Below are 17,415 nucleotides of genomic sequence, written 5' to 3' on the forward strand. Positions count from 1 at the left end.
TTAGTTGAGCATCACATCTAGTTAACCTCATACGCAACATTCAAAATTAATGCCATCAGTAGACATCTGGCTCACGTAAGAATAACCCAGAAATTACCGCACTTTTATTGCAAAGCTAATGCTAGAATAGTGATAGTTGCCATCGAGATGGTTTCCCTGATCACAAGGCAACTAAGCAGAAGACTTATGCAAACCCATCATAAATGGGCAATGATGATGATATACGTGGCTATATCTATTGTTACATGCGTGTAAGCCATGTACATGTTCTGGTTGAGTCATGCTTATTTGCTTCTCTTAGCCTATAAATAGCCCCCACAACCTCCACTCTAATCTTAATTAAGTAAACTAATTGAAGGGAGCGAGGGGGAGAGGGAGAGAGAGAGATGGCTCTTCGATGGTTCTTTCCTGCAACGAGTATCCAAATAGTAACTGACACAAAGGTGAATGTGGTTAGCTGTGTAGGAGGAGGAGGTGAATGCCCAGTGATAAAAAAGGACCATACTTTGAGCTTTGAAGGGTTCCAAATGCCACTCCATTACCCCCGTTACAAGAAGGAAGACTACCAAAAGATGGAAGAGTGGAGGTTGGATTTGCTGCTAAAGGAGTATGGATTGGTCCTTAATGGATCTCTTGAAGAGAAGAGGGCCTATGCGATGGGAACCTTCTTGTGGCCTGATCAATTGTAAGCAGGTTTCTATCCAGAGGCAATATGCTTATACTGAGGCTAAACTGTGAGAGAGAGAGAGAGAGAGAGAGAGGGAGGGAGAGAGCTAAAGATGAGTTTGTTTATACGTACTTAAGAAACTAATGAGCTTTTAATTACCTTTTTGCATGTGTGCGTGTGTTATTTATGTAGCTTCTCTTTGTAATTAATCTTATAATGGAACTTTTCCTTGGTTTCTATATCCTTTTAAATGTCTTAGACTTTGTCTGATAAATAATTAATGTGATATGATTATTGCTTTGGGTGCATGAGCTCGCGTAATCGATTAATATATTAGATATATTGTATCCGAGAAAGAGTCATTCTATATGAAAGAAGGCTATTTCTAACTGTACTCGTAATTTCTGGATCTTGAATGGGGTAACATGCAAATATCAAATAATTAACTTTGGGAGGGTTATAAAAGGAAAAGTACCGTCTTAAAAGGAAAGAAATCCAAGCAGACTAGAGCAATCGGGAGGGATGGGGGGCGCGAAGGCGGCTACTAGAGCCGTCGCTGCCGCCGTCACCGCTGCGCTCTCCATCGCCTTCTCCTACTACCTTCTACACAACAAGATCTCGAAGCTTCCGTGGAAAAAAGCTCGCAAAGTCTCTAAGAAGAGCAGGAAGAGGAAGGGCCTCGTCGAGGCCATCGGCAACACTCCTCTCATCAGAATCAATAGCCTCTCTGATGCCACTGGATGCGAGGTACGGAAAGTTGATATCTTCCTCAACATGGTTTTTCTTACTTTTGCCCGCTTAAAAGAGGGGATTTTTCTTGATATTTGACAATCTACGAGAAGATTTGAAACGAACCCGCCTGAACTTTTTTTTGTTTAATTCGTGACATTTTTTGCTATTTTGTTTCAGATTCTTGGGAAAGCTGAGTTTTTGAACCCTGGCGGGAGTGTGAAAGATCGCGTGGCGGTTAAAATTATAGAAGAGGTGGTGGACCCATCTCCTATTTCTTTTGTTGATTTGCTTCATTTGCTTTGAATTGGTAATGTTGGTTACAAAACAGCTCAAAATTGGATGCGAGCTTGTTATTTGTATTGCCATGTTTTGATTTCTGAGCTGATGGAAACTTTGGATGTATAGTTTCTCATTTTGTGGTTTTAATATTTAAATTCTAGCCCCCTTTGGCTTTTCAAATACACGTATCAGGCTAAATATGTGGTTCTTTTTAGGCTTTAGAATCTGGAGAGCTTGTCCAAGGTGGTGTGGTGACGGAGGGAAGTGCTGGAAGCACCGCTATTAGCTTGGCTACAGTTGCTCCAGCATTTGGATGCAAATGCCATGTAGTTATTCCGGACGATGCTGCCATTGAGAAGGTAAATGAATTTTTTTCGTTATCTTAAGGTAGTATTCTGAGTTCCCTAATAATTTTCTTATAATATCTGACAATGGTGCAAAGATGATCTCTTTATGAACAAAGAGTTTCAGTGTAACAGCTGCTAAATTACTAAATTAGAAGATCCCATTTCTTCAAACTAGGCATTCTCGGAGACTGGCTTACCATGTGATGCAAAAGCTTATCTCCTCACCGTATATCTACGCAGTAGCTAATTCCTCTAGAAGTGCAACTTTTGTTGACTTAGACCACCTACCTTTTGGTAATTAAGGTGATGTTTTTTTGTTTCATTGAGGGATTATTGTGTCCTCAAAGAGATGAATAGCTGTTAAAACATCATAATTAGAGTATGGCTCATAATTTTAGGTGTTGCTAGAATTTATATGCCTTCTGACATGTTTCTTTGAGTGGTTGCCAGCTATCGTATATTACTTACTGAGTGAAGGAATAAGGGCAGCAACCATAAATTTAGTTGTAAATAGAGTAGCAGGTTGGTAAATTCTCAAGTAAACACACTAGATAACAGCTTTATTATTGTTAGTGCCTATGATATTGTCAATTCAGGATACTTTTCCATACTCAGTTTTCCCACTTCAAGAATATTTGTGCCTAGCAATTGATGCATACTTGGTTGTTCTGTGTTTATCTTGGACCTATAATTTTGTGAAGGCATCCTCCATAAACTTGCTGACCTAGGAATTCAGCCATAAGGATGGCATTAATATTGTAAGAAATCTATTAGAAATTTAACTAGACTATCTGGACAATCAATATAGACTACAGATAGTTTTGTTTTTGTAATCTTGCATTTCTGTACATGTATTCTTAGGTTAAAATAATATTTTCCAGTCTCAAATACTCGAGGCTGTTGGAGCTACTGTAGAAAGAGTTCGGCCAGTTGCCATCACACACAAGGACCACTATGTTAATATTGCAAGGAGGAGGGCATCAGAGATGACTAACTTAGCAACAACGCAAGGAGAAGCAAATAAAATGGAAGACAATGGATCAGTACACATCAATGGTGATATGCCACAGAAAGGAGAATTTCATCCCATCTCCTCTACCAACTGTAGAGGGGGTTTCTTTGCTGATCAGTTTGAAAACCTAGCGAACTATCGTGCCCACTATGAATGGACTGGTCCTGAGATATGGGAACAAACTGAAGGAACCTTGCATGCCTTTATTGCTGCTGCTGGTACAGGTGGGACTGTTGCTGGAGTTTCACGATTTCTCAAGGTACTCGCGTTTGCTGACTGTAATTTTTACATCTAGATTTCTGTCAAAAGAGTAGTCCTCTAGACATTCCTCAACTTCTTTAGATATTTTTCAGGAAAAGAATCCAAACATCAAATGCTTCCTTATTGACCCACCCGGGTCTGGTCTATTCAATAAAGTCACAAGAGGTGTCATGTATACTAAGGAGGAGGCTGAAGGCCGAAGGCTGAAGAACCCTTTTGATACTATAACTGAAGGAATTGGAATAAACAGATTGACAAAGAACTTTATGATGGCTGAGCTGGATGGAGCTTATCGAGGAACAGATAAGGAAGCTGTTGAAATGTCCAGGTCCTTAATCTGAACTTTTGTATCATCAGTGATAGTTAGTGAAAAGCTTGCCACAAACTTGAGGGATCTTAGTATGGATTAATGAGCCAAGGAGGGCGTTAATTAATTCTTAATTTCTAATCATGATTTTCTCAAATGCTTACAGCAATTACCCATGGCTTTTACTGTGGTCTCATTAAGTCTTACAATGTTATAAGAAATAAAGTAGTTTTCATGTAACATTATTAAGTTCACATTGAGCTTCGCCTGACTCCTTGGCCTGTTGACTGTTACCTTTTGAGATAACGACTATGAACTTTTTTTATTGCACCGTCATGTTTAATTCATACTAATTTTAATTATCTTCTTGCAAAATTAATCTCAGGTTCCTTCTGAGAAATGATGGGTTATTTGTTGGGAGTTCTTCAGCCATGAATTGTGTTGGGGCTGTGAGACTAGCATGGGCTTTGGGTCCAGGCCACACAATTGCGACCATCCTGTGCGACAGTGGGATGAGGCATCTAAGCAAGTTCTTCAATGATCAATATTTGGCTGATCATGGCTTAACCCCAACTGCTACTGGCCTGGAGTTCCTCCATAATCCTTAAAAGAGTTTGATTAACCTACTTGCACGAATGTGCATGCTGTCTTCATCTATATTTGGTCTTCTATATCTTCAAATGAAAATGGTGAAAACTAAGAAGAGAAGAATTGCAGTGTGCAAGCAAATTGCTGAGCAGATGGATATATGGCGGGTTATTCATTCTGTGGTTAAAAGGCTGGCTACTATTCTTAGACACATGGTGATCATCTAGAGAGCCTAAAATTCTCTGTTTCTCGACTTGGCTGACACAGCAAATTCATGATTGTACTTGTGATTCTCTTATCTATTGGAGATTTGTAAGTTCTGTTGCCATTTAGCTGGTTTAGAAATTGGAAATTATTGGACTCTCACAACCCTTAATTTTGCAGAACCTTTTGGTGCCAATTTGCCATTCATTTATCTTTTTTCCTACATTTATCGTATACTCGAGAGTGTACACCGGAGTTGTTAAATGAGAATTTGATAAGGTTTTGCTAGAAATATAGCAAGATTTATGTAACATATTGCATCTTCTGTTTGGAAATTTCAAATGTTGGAGCATGCTTTAAATTGTGCCTTGAGTCAGGTGGTTAGCAGTGGGTACAAATGATCCCCCTTGCTATATGTTCCTGCCATTATTGTGAACTGAGGACCTGAGGTGCATTCTCTATGTATAGAATTGTGACGACTTTGGAATTGACAAATCTGGTATTTGTTTGGATTTTGAAAATTTATGGAAGAAAAGTTGACTGAAAAAGGGATCAGACATATCAAGGTGAAAATTGAAGAGTTCATGACAAACTTCTTTGTTCCTGATTTTCAAGCAAAGCAACAGAGCATATGATTATAGAAAATGATGAACTGCATCACAAATTTATTTAAAAGCACCAGCAGTCTATGATTCATTGATCACAGTAAAATTCATTATGTTTGATGTTTAAGAGGCACAACAAGTTTTGACAGGTGTGCCGAAAATCTGATACTGTGACCTTAATCGAACTACAAGTATTGCCCATACAGATTATGATGCTGACATATGTATTAAGAGGAGATAAAATCAAAGAGAAGGATTCTATGAAATAGTATTCAAGAATTAAGATTTGAGCAAGTAGTGCTATACCGTTTGGACGATGTTCTCCTTGGTAGAAAAATCACCAATCAACACACCAGAAGTAGAAGTATGTAGAAAATCCTATAATTATGCTTATCCCAGATAAAATGTAATACTAAAAAATTGTGGAAAGTTTTCCCAAGCCAAAACAGCAATTATGCAAGTCTGTGTCCTGTCGTTAAGCTGAAGGTATCACTAGAAAGTAAAAATTATGAATCATCTTTGTAACCATTTAGATCTAAGTAAAATATATACAGACTAATGCAGCAATCTGCTGCCATAAACAGGTCCAAAACTTCCACAACACAAGTTGTAGTTCAACTCTACCTGCATATTTAAGGTCCTATAGAAATGTGTACACTTCAAGAAAAGATTGACAAAAATTTGGCTACAGCAGGGTTATATTGAAAGAACATTATGACAAAGAAGGCAACTGTAAGTAAGAATATACCGAATAACATAACAAATAAGAAAGTATAACAAGAGTCAAATAGCCAACAACTAGCATTATGCACCAAAACTGAACTAAGGAGACAGAATCCCTGATATGTGTAAGATGATGAAAAATATATTTGACTAACTGAGAAAAAATTCTCCTCATAGATGTCCATAGGTAGTCTAAGCAGCAACTAACTCGGAAGAACTTTTTGCCTCAAACCATGACTTAGCAGCAACATTTGTTGTCAGAAACCACCCAGCCTTATCAGGAGCCTCATAAAATGGTGCATTTATTTCCCTAAGATGAGACAAAAATGTAGATGCTAACCCTTTGTCTGAGTATTTATGTTTCCCATGCCCTGTATGGATTCCAAGTAGTGGAGGCAATTCCTCCCCATTTTGTAAGGCCTTCGTCAAATCATTCACCCAAACATGCAGAGCAGTTAGAGCTGCTCCAAGCGAGAGACTTCTCACATGTAAAGACCATTGAGTTGAAGATTTCGATTGAAGAGCTGCATATATCTCAAGCCGTAAACCTAGGTCCAAGAGCACACATGCTCTTTCCATTTGATTGAGGTTTACACAGAGATCTATCAGACAATTACAATAAGCCTTTTTCACCTCATCACTGATGTTGTTGAAGAGCTCTTCCGCTCCTTCTTTCATTGCCTCATTGCTGTTACCCTCATTAATCAGTAGCTTGACAAAAGAACCCAACTGAGAATTAGCTCTCTCAATACAGCCAATCACCTTCACTAATTCTTCTGGTGAAGTCTGAGTCAGCACATTCAGGAGACAGCCACAGAATCGGTCATCAGGTGAAATACCCAATTCCAGGAGCTTGTCGAATGCTCTTACCACATCATCAGTACGTTTAGCTTTCCCATAGCACTGAATAAGAGATGTAAGCACAAAGATATTGGGTTGGAAACCAGCTTCTAACATCTCATTCAACAAGCTTTCTGCCTCTGAAACATCACCGCTACAAGAGTAGGCAGTGATCAAGGACGAGTAACTCCAACTATCAGGTCTACTACCATCCTCTAACCCCTTCATCTCTTCAAATAACTCTGCAGCCTCATCAACGGAACCAATATCAGCACACATCGATAGGAGCATATTATACAAGATAACATTTAGCACCATCCCCTTCTCCTTCATCTGCCTGTATATGGTCAATGCATCTTCAGCATACCGAACCTTGCTATATGCCCGTAGAAGTGCAGCATATGTGGACTTATTGGGCAACAACCCCTTATTGATCATCTCCTTATGAATAGTTTTCACTTGCCATGGCCTTCCAGCCCTGCCCATGGCATCCAACAATGTATTGTAAATGACCAAGTTTGGCTTCACACCTAGAGCCTTCATCTCCTCATACACATTCAATGCCCCATCAAAATTTCCTGAAGTACTATAAACTCTTATGACAGTGGCAAATGTAACATGATCAAGTCGCCATTTTTCCTTCCGAGCGCGGTCATACAATCCGAGGGCCATCTCCAAATTGCCCGACCGCCCATAAGCATCAATCATTGCTGAGTAGGAAACATCATCCGGGCTGCACCCAAAATCGGGCATCTTCTCGAACCACTCCACCGCCTTAGACGGTAGATTACAGAGGCGCGCGCAACTGATTACGGTAGAGAAGGTAACGTTATCTGGCCCAACACCCTTCTCCAACATCTCTTTCCAAAGGGACTCCACCCCATCCCAGTTCCTACATTTCCTTAACACTTTAAAGGTCACATTAAAGAGAATTACCTCCTTGTTGAGCTTAACATTCTTCTGGAACCACCGGAGCGCGAGAAAAGCGTTCTCAGAGTTCTCCATGTTGTTGAGGATGATCACAGCGTCTTGCTCAGTTGAGTCAACACCCAAATCGGCGAGGACGCCCGAAACCGCGAGCTCAGCCGGCTCGCAGGAGTTGAGGGATTCGGCGAGCTTGACGAGGCGGCCGTATCGGGTATCGGAGGACTGCCGGCGGAGGCGCGCGGCTCGCGGGCTATTGGGGTTGACCCAGATGGAATTCTTGAAGGTGGCATCGGGCTTCTGGGTTGTGGGTCGGGACTCTTGGTCTTGGGAGGGTTCCGGAGATGGATTCGGTGTGGTTTGAGGAAGTGGTTCTCGGAGAGAGACTTTGCGTGGTTGAGAAAGTGGAGAGGAGAAGGTGGATGATTTGGATTGGAATGGGGAGAGGAAGGAGAGGGGTTGGGTTCTGGTGAGGTGAGACTTCTTGTTCTTATTCGTCTTCCATGGGGAGAGGAGAGAGGAGGAGGAAGAGGAGGAGAGTGGAAGGAGATTGGGAGAGGAGAAAGAAGTGGGAAAGGTGGGAGTTTTAGAAGGGGGTGGAGTAGAAGAGAGAGGGAACGCCATCTTTCTTTGGTTTCTCCAACGGTGGTGGATGGGAAGCTCGGGGCTTTTAGAGTGGAGTGGAGTGGCAAGAAGCATAAAATCTCTTATCTATCTATTTCTTGGACTGGGCTTTATGGGCTTTTCTGTGATGAGCCGGCCCAAGAACAAAATCCCAATTGAAATCAATTTTAAAAAAAAAAATATTTCCCTCTCAATATGGATATTTTTATTACAGTATTGGACATTAAAAATGAAAGTATAATTAAATGCAAGACCCTCCTTAAGTCCTTATCCATCGCCATGAGTTTCCTTTATCCGATTTACCGAACTCGGACATCGAGGCGGGAGAAAGTGGATGGGGGCGCCGTTCACCGGCCCCATCCGAAATATCTCGCACACGGCTAGGGTTTAGGGTTAAGAAACTACTCCGAGAATATAATTTTGAGGCCAAGTTTTCTCGATCGATTTAAGCAAATTTTTTTCCATGCAATTTGCCTCTCGGCTCAGTTTCCTCTCTAGCTTTCCTGAATCGCCATGGGAGCATCGAGAGCGAAACCTAGTTTCCCGTTCCAAAATCCATAGGCTAAATTCCACCTCTTTCCCCAAAGATCCAATCCTTTCCAATCCTCTGAAGGTTAACTGCCCATTTAAGCTAGGGGAGATCGATAGATGCGATGCCCTCAGCCCCGTCGAGCTCCCCGTCGTCATCCACAGGTCTGGAAAGGCTTCTCGGTACTTCTGGGATGGCGCCAGGCTCCGCCTTGTTGTATTCGATCAAGAAGAGATTTATAAATTTGGCGACTTTAATGAGTTTCGTCGGCTGTTTGAGATTTTGTCCAAGGCTGTCCGGGATTTGTTAGTTCCGCGGCAAGTTCAGGAAAATTATATGTGTTATCTGAAGTGGAAGCTAATTCATAGAATCTTTAGCTCCTCTCTACAGGTTCTAGCCACACAGGTATATTTTAGATTGGTTTCTCCTTTCTTGTAGATAGTTTGATAGGTTAAGGAAAAGCTGTATCTTTGTTTGTACTCGACCTTATCATTTGCAAGATTTTGTATTTTTAGATGTAAAGAAAGTAAACGTTGACCTGGCCGTAATATTCCGAGGTTTTTAGGTTGGGGCATATGTCGGATCCATAAAGGTGGTAAAATATATAAGAATATATTTATCTGCTTGTTAATGCAAACTTATAATTCTATGGGTTGTACCTAGATATCGGAATGTCCTGAAAACTTTTGGGTCATCTCCTCTTTATTACATTCCTTGAGTAACAGGGGTCACAAAAGTATCTGATCCCATTTTACCCTCTTCACAAAAAAATTGATGTCGTACTCCTTGTAGTTGACAAGTGGCCTTACTTTAAGCTTATTATCATGAGATTGTTTCATTCTAAATTATCTAAGTATTTTATATGTTCTTTTCCCCTCTTTTATTGTCTAAGTGGGGCAATTTGCGGTAGGCAATGTTCCGAGCAATAGGAATTGGCTACTCTCGTTCGTTTGCATCTGCAGCTGCATTGAATTGGGTACTAAAAGATGGTCTTGGACGTCTTAGTAGATGCATATATACTGCCAGCCTTGGATCCACCTTTGATACAAATTTAAAGGTCTTTGTTTGTTTGAGATTTGCTTGTGATTTTCTCTTTTTTTGTTCGTTAAGTAGTCAGTTGACCTAAATTGGCAATTTCATTTTGTGCAGAGAGTGAGGTTCTCAACATCTGTTCTGTTTAGCTTGAGTATTGGGGTGGAATTGTTGACACCTGTCTTTCCCAAGTACTTTTTGCTTCTTGCATCTCTAGCCAATGTTGCCAAATCTATTAGTCGTGCTGCCTACCTTGCAACTGGTGTAAGTAATTAAACTTATTAAATCTTCTTATTGTTAAATTGTTTCTTTAGTGTTTGAGAGTTTATAGATTATTTCTGTTGTCTCTATACTTTTCTTTCATACCTACCATGTTGACATTCAAGTGGAACGTACTTTATATCTGCAGTATTTACTGTACCTTTTTTTTTATTGATTAACACTGGATTAGTTAACCAGTACCAAAAACAAGAGATCGAACTTTCAATTTTTCTAATATAGCTAAACCTTTTGCATACATCGAATAACTCTGGTTGTGGCACTATATCTTTCAACAGATTGTTCTAGATTGAATTGAGGGGGAGATTGGTTTCACATTAGGTAGCTATACAGCTAGTATAAGAAGTTGTCAATAAATCTAGGAAAGTTGATCATTACATGGAGAAAAAGGATCCTTATAGTCAACACAAATAGTTGGAACTAGAGTTTAGTGGTGTTATGGTTGACAATTTTTGTACATTATGGCAAAATCTGTTATTATTCTACATTTGCTTCGGCTCTCTGCCTCTATTCATACATCATTCCTGGTATTAAGAACTTTAAACAAAGGATTGCCTCAACTTCCTTCTTTCCCTAATTCTGAAAAAATAAAAGATATTGAACTTTAGACTCTTGACCTACAAAATTGAAATCACTAGTTTGCTGTACGTCCCTTTTAAAAGCCAAATATATCTATTTTTCTGTAGTCAGCAGTTCATCGGAGCTTTGCTATTGCTGATAACCTGGGTGAAGTTTCTGCAAAATCTCAGGTCAACAACTTATTCTTATGTGCTACTAAGTATTTTATTTTGTTCTATTTAATAAGCCTTTCATATCTCTCTTACAGATTCAAACTGTTTGTTTTGATAATCTGGGCCTCTTGCTTGCTGCATTGTTAAATTTGATCTGCAAGAGTAACCAAAGGTACTTCCTTTTTGAACTTTGTTTTGCAATTTTGCTGTAGTCTAATCTGGCAAATCACATGTAAATCTGGCAAATACCATCTGAGTAACACCTCTTACACCAAGCAATTTTTTTAATAAAATGGTTGGTAGAACTGTGAATCACAACTCAGAATTCAGGGTTCTTGGAATTATACAAAAGAGAAACATATCGGCTAGTTTTTCATCTGCCATTAACCTTGTAAAAGTTAGTCCCGAGTTCTTAAAGACAAATCTTGGCAACATCTTCTTCATGTTTTGTGGTGTATTCCTGCCAAGGCAGTGTAGGTGAGAGATATGGAGTATTGGAGTATACTAAGTAAGGCCAGATTGGTGGATAAAGTGGTTTAATTTATTTGCTGCAATTCAGGCTTATGCAATCCTGTGGAACTATTGAATGGTCTCCTATATGTGAAAATACTTGCTACCTGAAGGGAACAAAGATAGCTCTTGTTGTATGGATTTTCCAGTTGGGTACAGCAAGAGGTAGTTTTGCAGTATATTATCAAATGATTAATTTGTTAATAAGAGAATAGGAAGATCAGGAAATTTCTATCTGAAGGAAATCTCATATGTTCTTTGCTTGTGAATGCTGAATAAATACAGATGTTAAGTGGTACAATTATACAGAAATTTCCTTTTTAAGTTTGAAATTCATTTAGTTGAATCCAATCTTGTATTTTCCTATATTCTTATATATTTTTGCTAATCTACTTAGTATTGTTATGACTGCATTTCATGTTGTTGTTGCTTGTGTTACCTTTTTCTCTTAACCTTACGGTTATTGATAGCAATTGACATTCTGTAATTGCCTTTAAGTTTTCAAGCAGGTCTTCCGTTCGTTGTGTACCCTATTTTTGCAGCTATGGATTTATTTGCTATTTTCAATGGACTCAAGTTTGTACATCTGCAAACATTAACCAAGGTCTGTGGTCTACTCCTTTGCTCACTTGACTTTGCCAGATAATTAGAATGCATTTGCAGGATAGTTGTTTGCAATCTTCTCTCTCTCTCTCTCAACTCTGTTTCTCATGTTTCTACTATTTTATCAGGATAGATTGGAGATAATACTTGATACATGGATTCATTCAAGATATGTCCCATCACCTGCAGAGGTTAGTGGCAGGGAAGGCATCGATATCTTTAGACGGAAAGGTGAGATTTCTCTGCATAATATTGTACTATATCCTCATCCTATGCTACATATTAATCGAGAGAAAACCAGTGACGGAAGTTACAGATGATTAATAAGGTTTGGATCAGGAAGCAAGTTATGGCCAATCAGAATTGGGTGTCTTGATCTGAAGTATTCGTCGTCTGTGGTGCCACTTCTTACTTTGCAAGCCTTACGTGCTGAAGATCTTTATTTTATTTGCATGGAGAGATCTTACAAGGGATTAAGACGAAAACAAGTTTGTTACACAGAAACCCCCTATTTGAATTTTACAAATATTAGTCACCATGAAGCTTAATGTTCTTTTTTCTTCGAAAAGAGATGCTAAATTTTCTTGATTTGCTAGGAGATCGTTCTTTGTTTACGGGAAAAGGCGGTTTCCTCGGATATCATTATTGGCCTGTTGCAGGTAATCATAGTTTAGGCAGAATTTAGTTGACTTAGTTCTCATCTGCATAGAAGAATAACAAGTGATTAACTTGACTATATTTCACTAGTACATTGACCGTTGTTATATTTTCTGCGACAGGCATGTCTCATCAGGAGGTCATTGCATGAGAGCAAGACCACCTGGAAGTGCTTCTCAGAAGACACAGTCAATGAAGACCAAATCTTAGCTGACTGGTTTAATGTTGTTGCTGAAAGTAAAACTCGTGCATATGGAGATATAAAGGACTTGAAGGAAGAACTCCGAGCAGCAGGCTGGATTGTGGACAATGTTCTCTTGAATTCCCAAGAGCAAACGAGGTACAGCATTGTAGATGCTGATTCCAGTCAAAGAAGATAGTGGTAGTAAAGCCAGAACTGTGTCTAATTATGCATATTTGGAGGTTTATATTAGTTAGCACTCTAATGTTAACAGATAAAATAGCCACAAACGGTACTCTTTTTCCTTCAGAGACACAGACAGACAGAGACAGACAGACAGATAGAAGAGTAACTTGTTCTTGGTTAATTCTTTAACTTATCTGTTCGAGAATTGTATATAGTTAATCTTTAATTTTGGTTGTATCCTTTGCTTTATTGTATTTTATACAAGATTAACATCTGAAGTGCTACTGATTTGTGGCAATTTATCCATGGATTTCTTTTGCCTTTTTGCATATACATTAATTGTGTCGGATTAGATTTCCATCCTAATCCTAATAGCTGTCGAACCAATAAAAAAAAGAAAAGGAAAATGTTCAACTCGTATACTCCCTCTACTCGGGAAGTTACCCAATACTCTGCGACGACTACGAGAAAGATTGGGAGGTCTACATCTAGGATGCGGCACTTGCTTTGCGTATCTATATAACAACTCGTCTCTTAATTTCCTAGAGCCACTGCTATTCTCTATTGGATTATAAATCTATAATCATCTTATCATACCCGACTAAATAAAGGCCTCATTTGATTAGTACAAATTACGAATTAACTCTTCTTTATCCGTAAATAGCACCTAAATACGACTCTCTTTAGAAATGTGCACGAGTGTGATCTACTTCTATATCTGGTGAGAAGATGTGTAGAGCTAGGAAAAGGATTGCCGAGCCCTTTTCCTTATACCCTTTGTAGAGAGATACTGGAATCCCTAAACACCTCCTTTTGTAGTGCAACTTGCGGAGGCTCATATGGGACTCCTTTCTTCTTGCTTTGGGATTGCCTCCCTATTCACCAGCATTCTCTATAATTACTGGTCTTCTCAGCGAACACAACATTATTGTTGCGGCCAAGGCTTTAGCAGGCCACCAACCACCCTATTCAAATTATTCTGGTGATTCTTGTGGAAAAGGAGGCAAGCCCGAATGTCCACCAACTTATGAGACTCGCTTTCCGAGATTTGGAAGAAATGAAACCCTTTCTTCTTTTTCTTCTCCCAATTGTCTTTTGAGGCATTCTTTGAACCCCAACTCATATGTATAGTTCTTTTTAGAAAGAACTCCTCTGTATATTTTTCTTCTCTCAATAATACAGTAAGATCCTAACCAACTCTAATAGAATTAGTAGGTACTTTCCTCATGACCAAGGAGGTCATAGGTTTGATTCCAACCTCAAAAAATATTATGAAGAAATTATTTAGTGATTTGGCTCGATTCGGTTGATGACTTAGCAGTGCGGTTAGCTTAAAGAACAACTCAGTAACACAACGGATTGATGCAAGTTTTGACGGCGTTTAGTTCAGAACAATTGTTCAGCGACGCATATGGATTTGAAGCCTAGATTAAGCAGCTAAAAAAATTCAGTGGAGCATAAGTGTCTTTGTATCTAGGAAAGATTGATCCTTTGTCCAGCCTATATTTAACTTTCGGGCTCATAAATAATTAAAATACAATATATATATTCTTTATATTCAATGATCTTATGATTATATTATTATATATAAATATGTCATGTAAAATTTGTAGTGGAATACATAAGTTTCACTTTGGAGAATTTCTGTATCCTTTTATATTTGCCATCCTCCACTTCTTTCTATTCTCTTTCCTAGGATGGTGTCCTCCCCGGCATCTTCTTCTTTCCATCCACATTGTGGTATTCCAACAGCATAGGAAGTTTAAAAATATGTGGTATTGCAATGGCCCAGGAGCGTAGGATCTCATAACTCATCTACCTCCATTATTCCAACAGCATAGGAAGTTTATACTTCACTATTTTCTGCAAAGTTCCCTCTCATGGCTATACGAGCATCCCATAGTTGACGCGTTCGGACGATGTATTAGGAATTCCATCCAAGTGATCTTTTATCCGTTTGAACACCCATGTCGATCACTTAGGAAAGGAGTAAATTTATGTGCTTTTACTTATGTATTAAAAATTAAATGTTATCTTAATATAAAATTCTAGTTTGTATTACTCCACTACTCTCTTTTCTTCCTTGTTAATTTCCATAGATATACTTTTGGAGACACTTCTCTTTGCATATATATATATATATACAAACTACTATATCTACCGAAGCACTGAGACATGCATTAAAATGGCAATCTATTTTCAAATTTAAGATTTACTCTGTTGGCATAAATGAAACTTATATTCGAGACTTCGCCCATCTAGCTAATTACACAAAATTTCAAATGAAAAATTAATGTTTGAACTTTGGATTAGAAATTTGTATTAGTAGTGAGTTCCATGAGTGATTGTACTAGCATTTGAATTGAATAGAGTGTTCTATCCTGTCACTTTTCTTCATTTAAGAATTTGCACGTAAATATTTTTATCTTCTTTTGTCATTTAAATTTAAACTTCATACCGTTATTTTTTTAAAGAAATTTAAATTTCATACCGTGTTTTTTTATATATAAGAAAAAACCGTATAAGATCTACGACTCCGTATATAACTCCTACGTACTACTCCCACTAGGACTCGGACAGTCGCCAGTCGCCACTGCTATAAAAGGAACGCGTTTGTCCTACAACTACACTCGACCTCCGCTCTGTTGCTCCCCTGTTTTTGTTTGTTTCTTGTTGCTCTGCTCCTTCGCTCTCTTCCTCTCGTTTTTTTGTTTGTCCTCCTCCTTTGTTGCTCTTCTCATACTCATGGCTGCTACTTCTCTCGGAGTTCTTTCCTTTCCATTCATCCGCCGACGACAGCCACAGACTATTCCGCCTCCTACTCGGAGCTCAACGCCTTCCTCATCATCGTCGCCGTCTTAGGATGCATCGGTATCTTTGCTATGGTCCTACTCCTTGTATCAATCTGCCGCCGCCTTCGACGTCGTCGCCAGAATCGTCGAAGACTTCTTGCGTCCGGCGACGTGATCTTCGACTCTATTCCCTGGGATGAGATTCTCATCGCGGTGGAATTGGCCGAAAGGGATCTCTGGCGCGTGGAGAAGATCCCGGTGACGGTGTATTTCCGCGAGGGGGAGGGGGAGGGGGAGATATGCGCGATTTGTTTAGATGAAATGGGAGGAGGAGAAGAGGTGAAAGTGATGCCGAGATGCAAGCACACGTTTCACGACGACTGCATCGACCAGTGGTTGGGCGTGGTTTCGGCGTCATGCCCAGTTTGTAGGAATCTTATCGTAGCTGATAAAGAAGCTAAAAACGACCACATTAGCATTGACATCTCATAGTGAGATTCATTGTACTTCTTGTTGATTTCTTCATTCTTTTCATTATTAATTGTGTATTATAATTAATATTCTTTGATGCATGTATATATATATACACATTGCTTCTGATCAAATCGAACCATATTTCTTAATTGGTCCATTATTCTCCTTACTTAATTTGTACTCTCTCACTTATTAGATCTTACTATATTGCTAAAATCTTAATTGTCCAATACATGAATAGCCTAATAATTAAGTAGGAACAATTAACCATATTTCTTAATTTGTACCCTCCTCCTCGCCGTCCAACTTTTCAGTGCCTATCACCGCGGTCATCGCCAGGAAACACAGCCTCCCTCCCGGCAACCTGCCCCAACTAATTACAATGATACAGAAATCCCATAGTCTCATTCGGACATATATTGCACAGCTTGCAAACGGCGACGTACGTGAACTAATTCCGTCGCAACGCGCATGCATGCACGTCGCAGTTTGAGCCTGAGTTGGTTCACTTTTGAAGAGTTTATTTTAGTTTAGGATTTAAATATTGCTTGAATTCTTGGCACATTGGAAAAGGCTACTTATTTATCACATAAAATCTAGTTTTTGGTTGGAAACGATATTATTCCACCATTCTCTATGTACATTCCTAGAAAACGAGATGTCCATAGATTTGATTGTGCTGTAATAAGAACTGGATGTCCAATAATCTTCTGCAAGTTCCGCAATATGGTTGTTTTTCTCTATTTAGAAATTTTCGGATAAATCTTATGTCTTCTATTGTTTTCTATTTGGTATTTCTTATATAGTTTAGGCTAAGGGTATAAATAAGTCAGGCTTGAACAAGCTTGTGCATAGCTCAGCCCAGCTCAAAACTAATTAAATTTTAGCCTGGGCTTGACTCGACTCGTTTAGATATCAAGCTAGCTCAAATTCACTCGACCAACTCAATTCAAAACCAAATAAACACACTCTGCTAATCCACCAAAGCCATTTTAGCGGGAATAATACCTATAAGGGCATATTTACCCTATCAATTTTTCAATATAAGACTATAGAGCCATATATTCAACTAGCTAAAAATAAACAGCTTTAATTAATTGTGCTGCTAAAAAATTATACATCTAATTATATATATATATATATATATATATATATATAAATCTAATATATCAAGTATATTCAAATAGAGCTGACTTTAGCTAGACTCGATTTGACTAAATTTCGAGCTAAAAAATATAGCTCAACTCAGCTCATTTAGATCTCGAGCAATCGAGCTCATGAGCTTATGAGCCAATGAGTTTTTTTGACAGCCCTAGTTTACGCACAAT

General features: G+C 38.8%; 4 protein-coding genes across 5 annotated transcripts; 3 read left to right on the plus strand and 1 right to left on the minus strand.

Annotated features, from left to right (window-relative positions):
* The first annotated feature begins 335 nt into the window (after positions 1 to 335).
* LOC140779004 (uncharacterized) lies at positions 336 to 908 on the plus strand. The gene has a single exon (XM_073123938.1). It carries the CDS (start codon positions 387 to 389, stop codon positions 687 to 689), a length of 303 nt encoding a protein of 100 aa, XP_072980039.1. The 5' UTR covers positions 336 to 386; the 3' UTR covers positions 690 to 908.
* A 264-nt stretch (positions 909 to 1,172) lies between these two features.
* LOC140779950 (cysteine synthase 2) lies at positions 1,173 to 4,332 on the plus strand. Its single transcript, XM_073125298.1, has 6 exons — positions 1,173 to 1,414; positions 1,577 to 1,651; positions 1,894 to 2,037; positions 2,907 to 3,296; positions 3,391 to 3,626; positions 3,991 to 4,332. The coding sequence occupies exons 1-6, from the start codon at positions 1,190 to 1,192 to the stop codon at positions 4,211 to 4,213; spliced, it is 1,293 nt and encodes a 430-aa protein (XP_072981399.1). The 5' UTR covers positions 1,173 to 1,189; the 3' UTR covers positions 4,214 to 4,332.
* Positions 4,333 to 5,733: 1,401 nt separating this feature from the next.
* LOC140779011 (pentatricopeptide repeat-containing protein At4g16390, chloroplastic) lies at positions 5,734 to 8,156 on the minus strand. The gene has a single exon (XM_073123947.1). It carries the CDS (start codon positions 8,111 to 8,113, stop codon positions 5,918 to 5,920), a length of 2,196 nt encoding a protein of 731 aa, XP_072980048.1. The 5' UTR covers positions 8,114 to 8,156; the 3' UTR covers positions 5,734 to 5,917.
* Positions 8,157 to 8,375: 219 nt separating this feature from the next.
* LOC140778117 (protein root UVB sensitive 4) lies at positions 8,376 to 13,127 on the plus strand. Of its 2 annotated transcripts, none has more exons than XM_073122680.1 (10): positions 8,376 to 9,047; positions 9,553 to 9,699; positions 9,792 to 9,938; positions 10,640 to 10,702; positions 10,780 to 10,856; positions 11,693 to 11,798; positions 11,926 to 12,028; positions 12,137 to 12,285; positions 12,394 to 12,456; positions 12,577 to 13,127. In XM_073122680.1, exons 1-10 carry the CDS (start codon positions 8,577 to 8,579, stop codon positions 12,832 to 12,834), a joined length of 1,584 nt encoding a protein of 527 aa, XP_072978781.1. In that variant the 5' UTR covers positions 8,376 to 8,576; the 3' UTR covers positions 12,835 to 13,127. The 2 variants fall into 2 exon arrangements, with proteins under 2 accessions (XP_072978781.1, XP_072978782.1); XM_073122681.1 differs by having other exon boundaries at positions 8,906 to 9,047; positions 9,535 to 9,699.
* The last annotated feature ends 4,288 nt before the right edge of the window (positions 13,128 to 17,415 follow it).

Source organism: Typha angustifolia, chromosome 15, assembly GCF_048772165.1.
Source record: "Typha angustifolia cultivar Huaian chromosome 15, ASM4877216v1, whole genome shotgun sequence".
NCBI lineage: Eukaryota > Viridiplantae > Streptophyta > Magnoliopsida > Poales > Typhaceae > Typha > Typha angustifolia.

Coding starts and splice junctions, on each gene's coding strand:
- LOC140779004 (XM_073123938.1), top strand. CDS start 387: ATGGCTCTTCGATGGTTCTTTCCTGCAACGAGTATCCAAATAGTAACT.
- LOC140779950 (XM_073125298.1), top strand. CDS start 1,190: ATGGGGGGCGCGAAGGCGGCTACTAGAGCCGTCGCTGCCGCCGTCACC. Junction 1,415..1,576: donor CTGATGCCACTGGATGCGAG/GTACGGAAAGTT, acceptor ATTTTGTTTCAG/ATTCTTGGGAAAGCTGAGTT. Junction 1,652..1,893: donor CGGTTAAAATTATAGAAGAG/GTGGTGGACCCA, acceptor GGTTCTTTTTAG/GCTTTAGAATCTGGAGAGCT.
- LOC140779011 (XM_073123947.1), bottom strand. CDS start 8,113: ATGGCGTTCCCTCTCTCTTCTACTCCACCCCCTTCTAAAACTCCCACC.
- LOC140778117 (XM_073122680.1), top strand. CDS start 8,577: ATGCAATTTGCCTCTCGGCTCAGTTTCCTCTCTAGCTTTCCTGAATCG. Junction 9,048..9,552: donor TACAGGTTCTAGCCACACAG/GTATATTTTAGA, acceptor AATTTGCGGTAG/GCAATGTTCCGAGCAATAGG. Junction 11,799..11,925: donor ATCTGCAAACATTAACCAAG/GTCTGTGGTCTA, acceptor CTATTTTATCAG/GATAGATTGGAGATAATACT.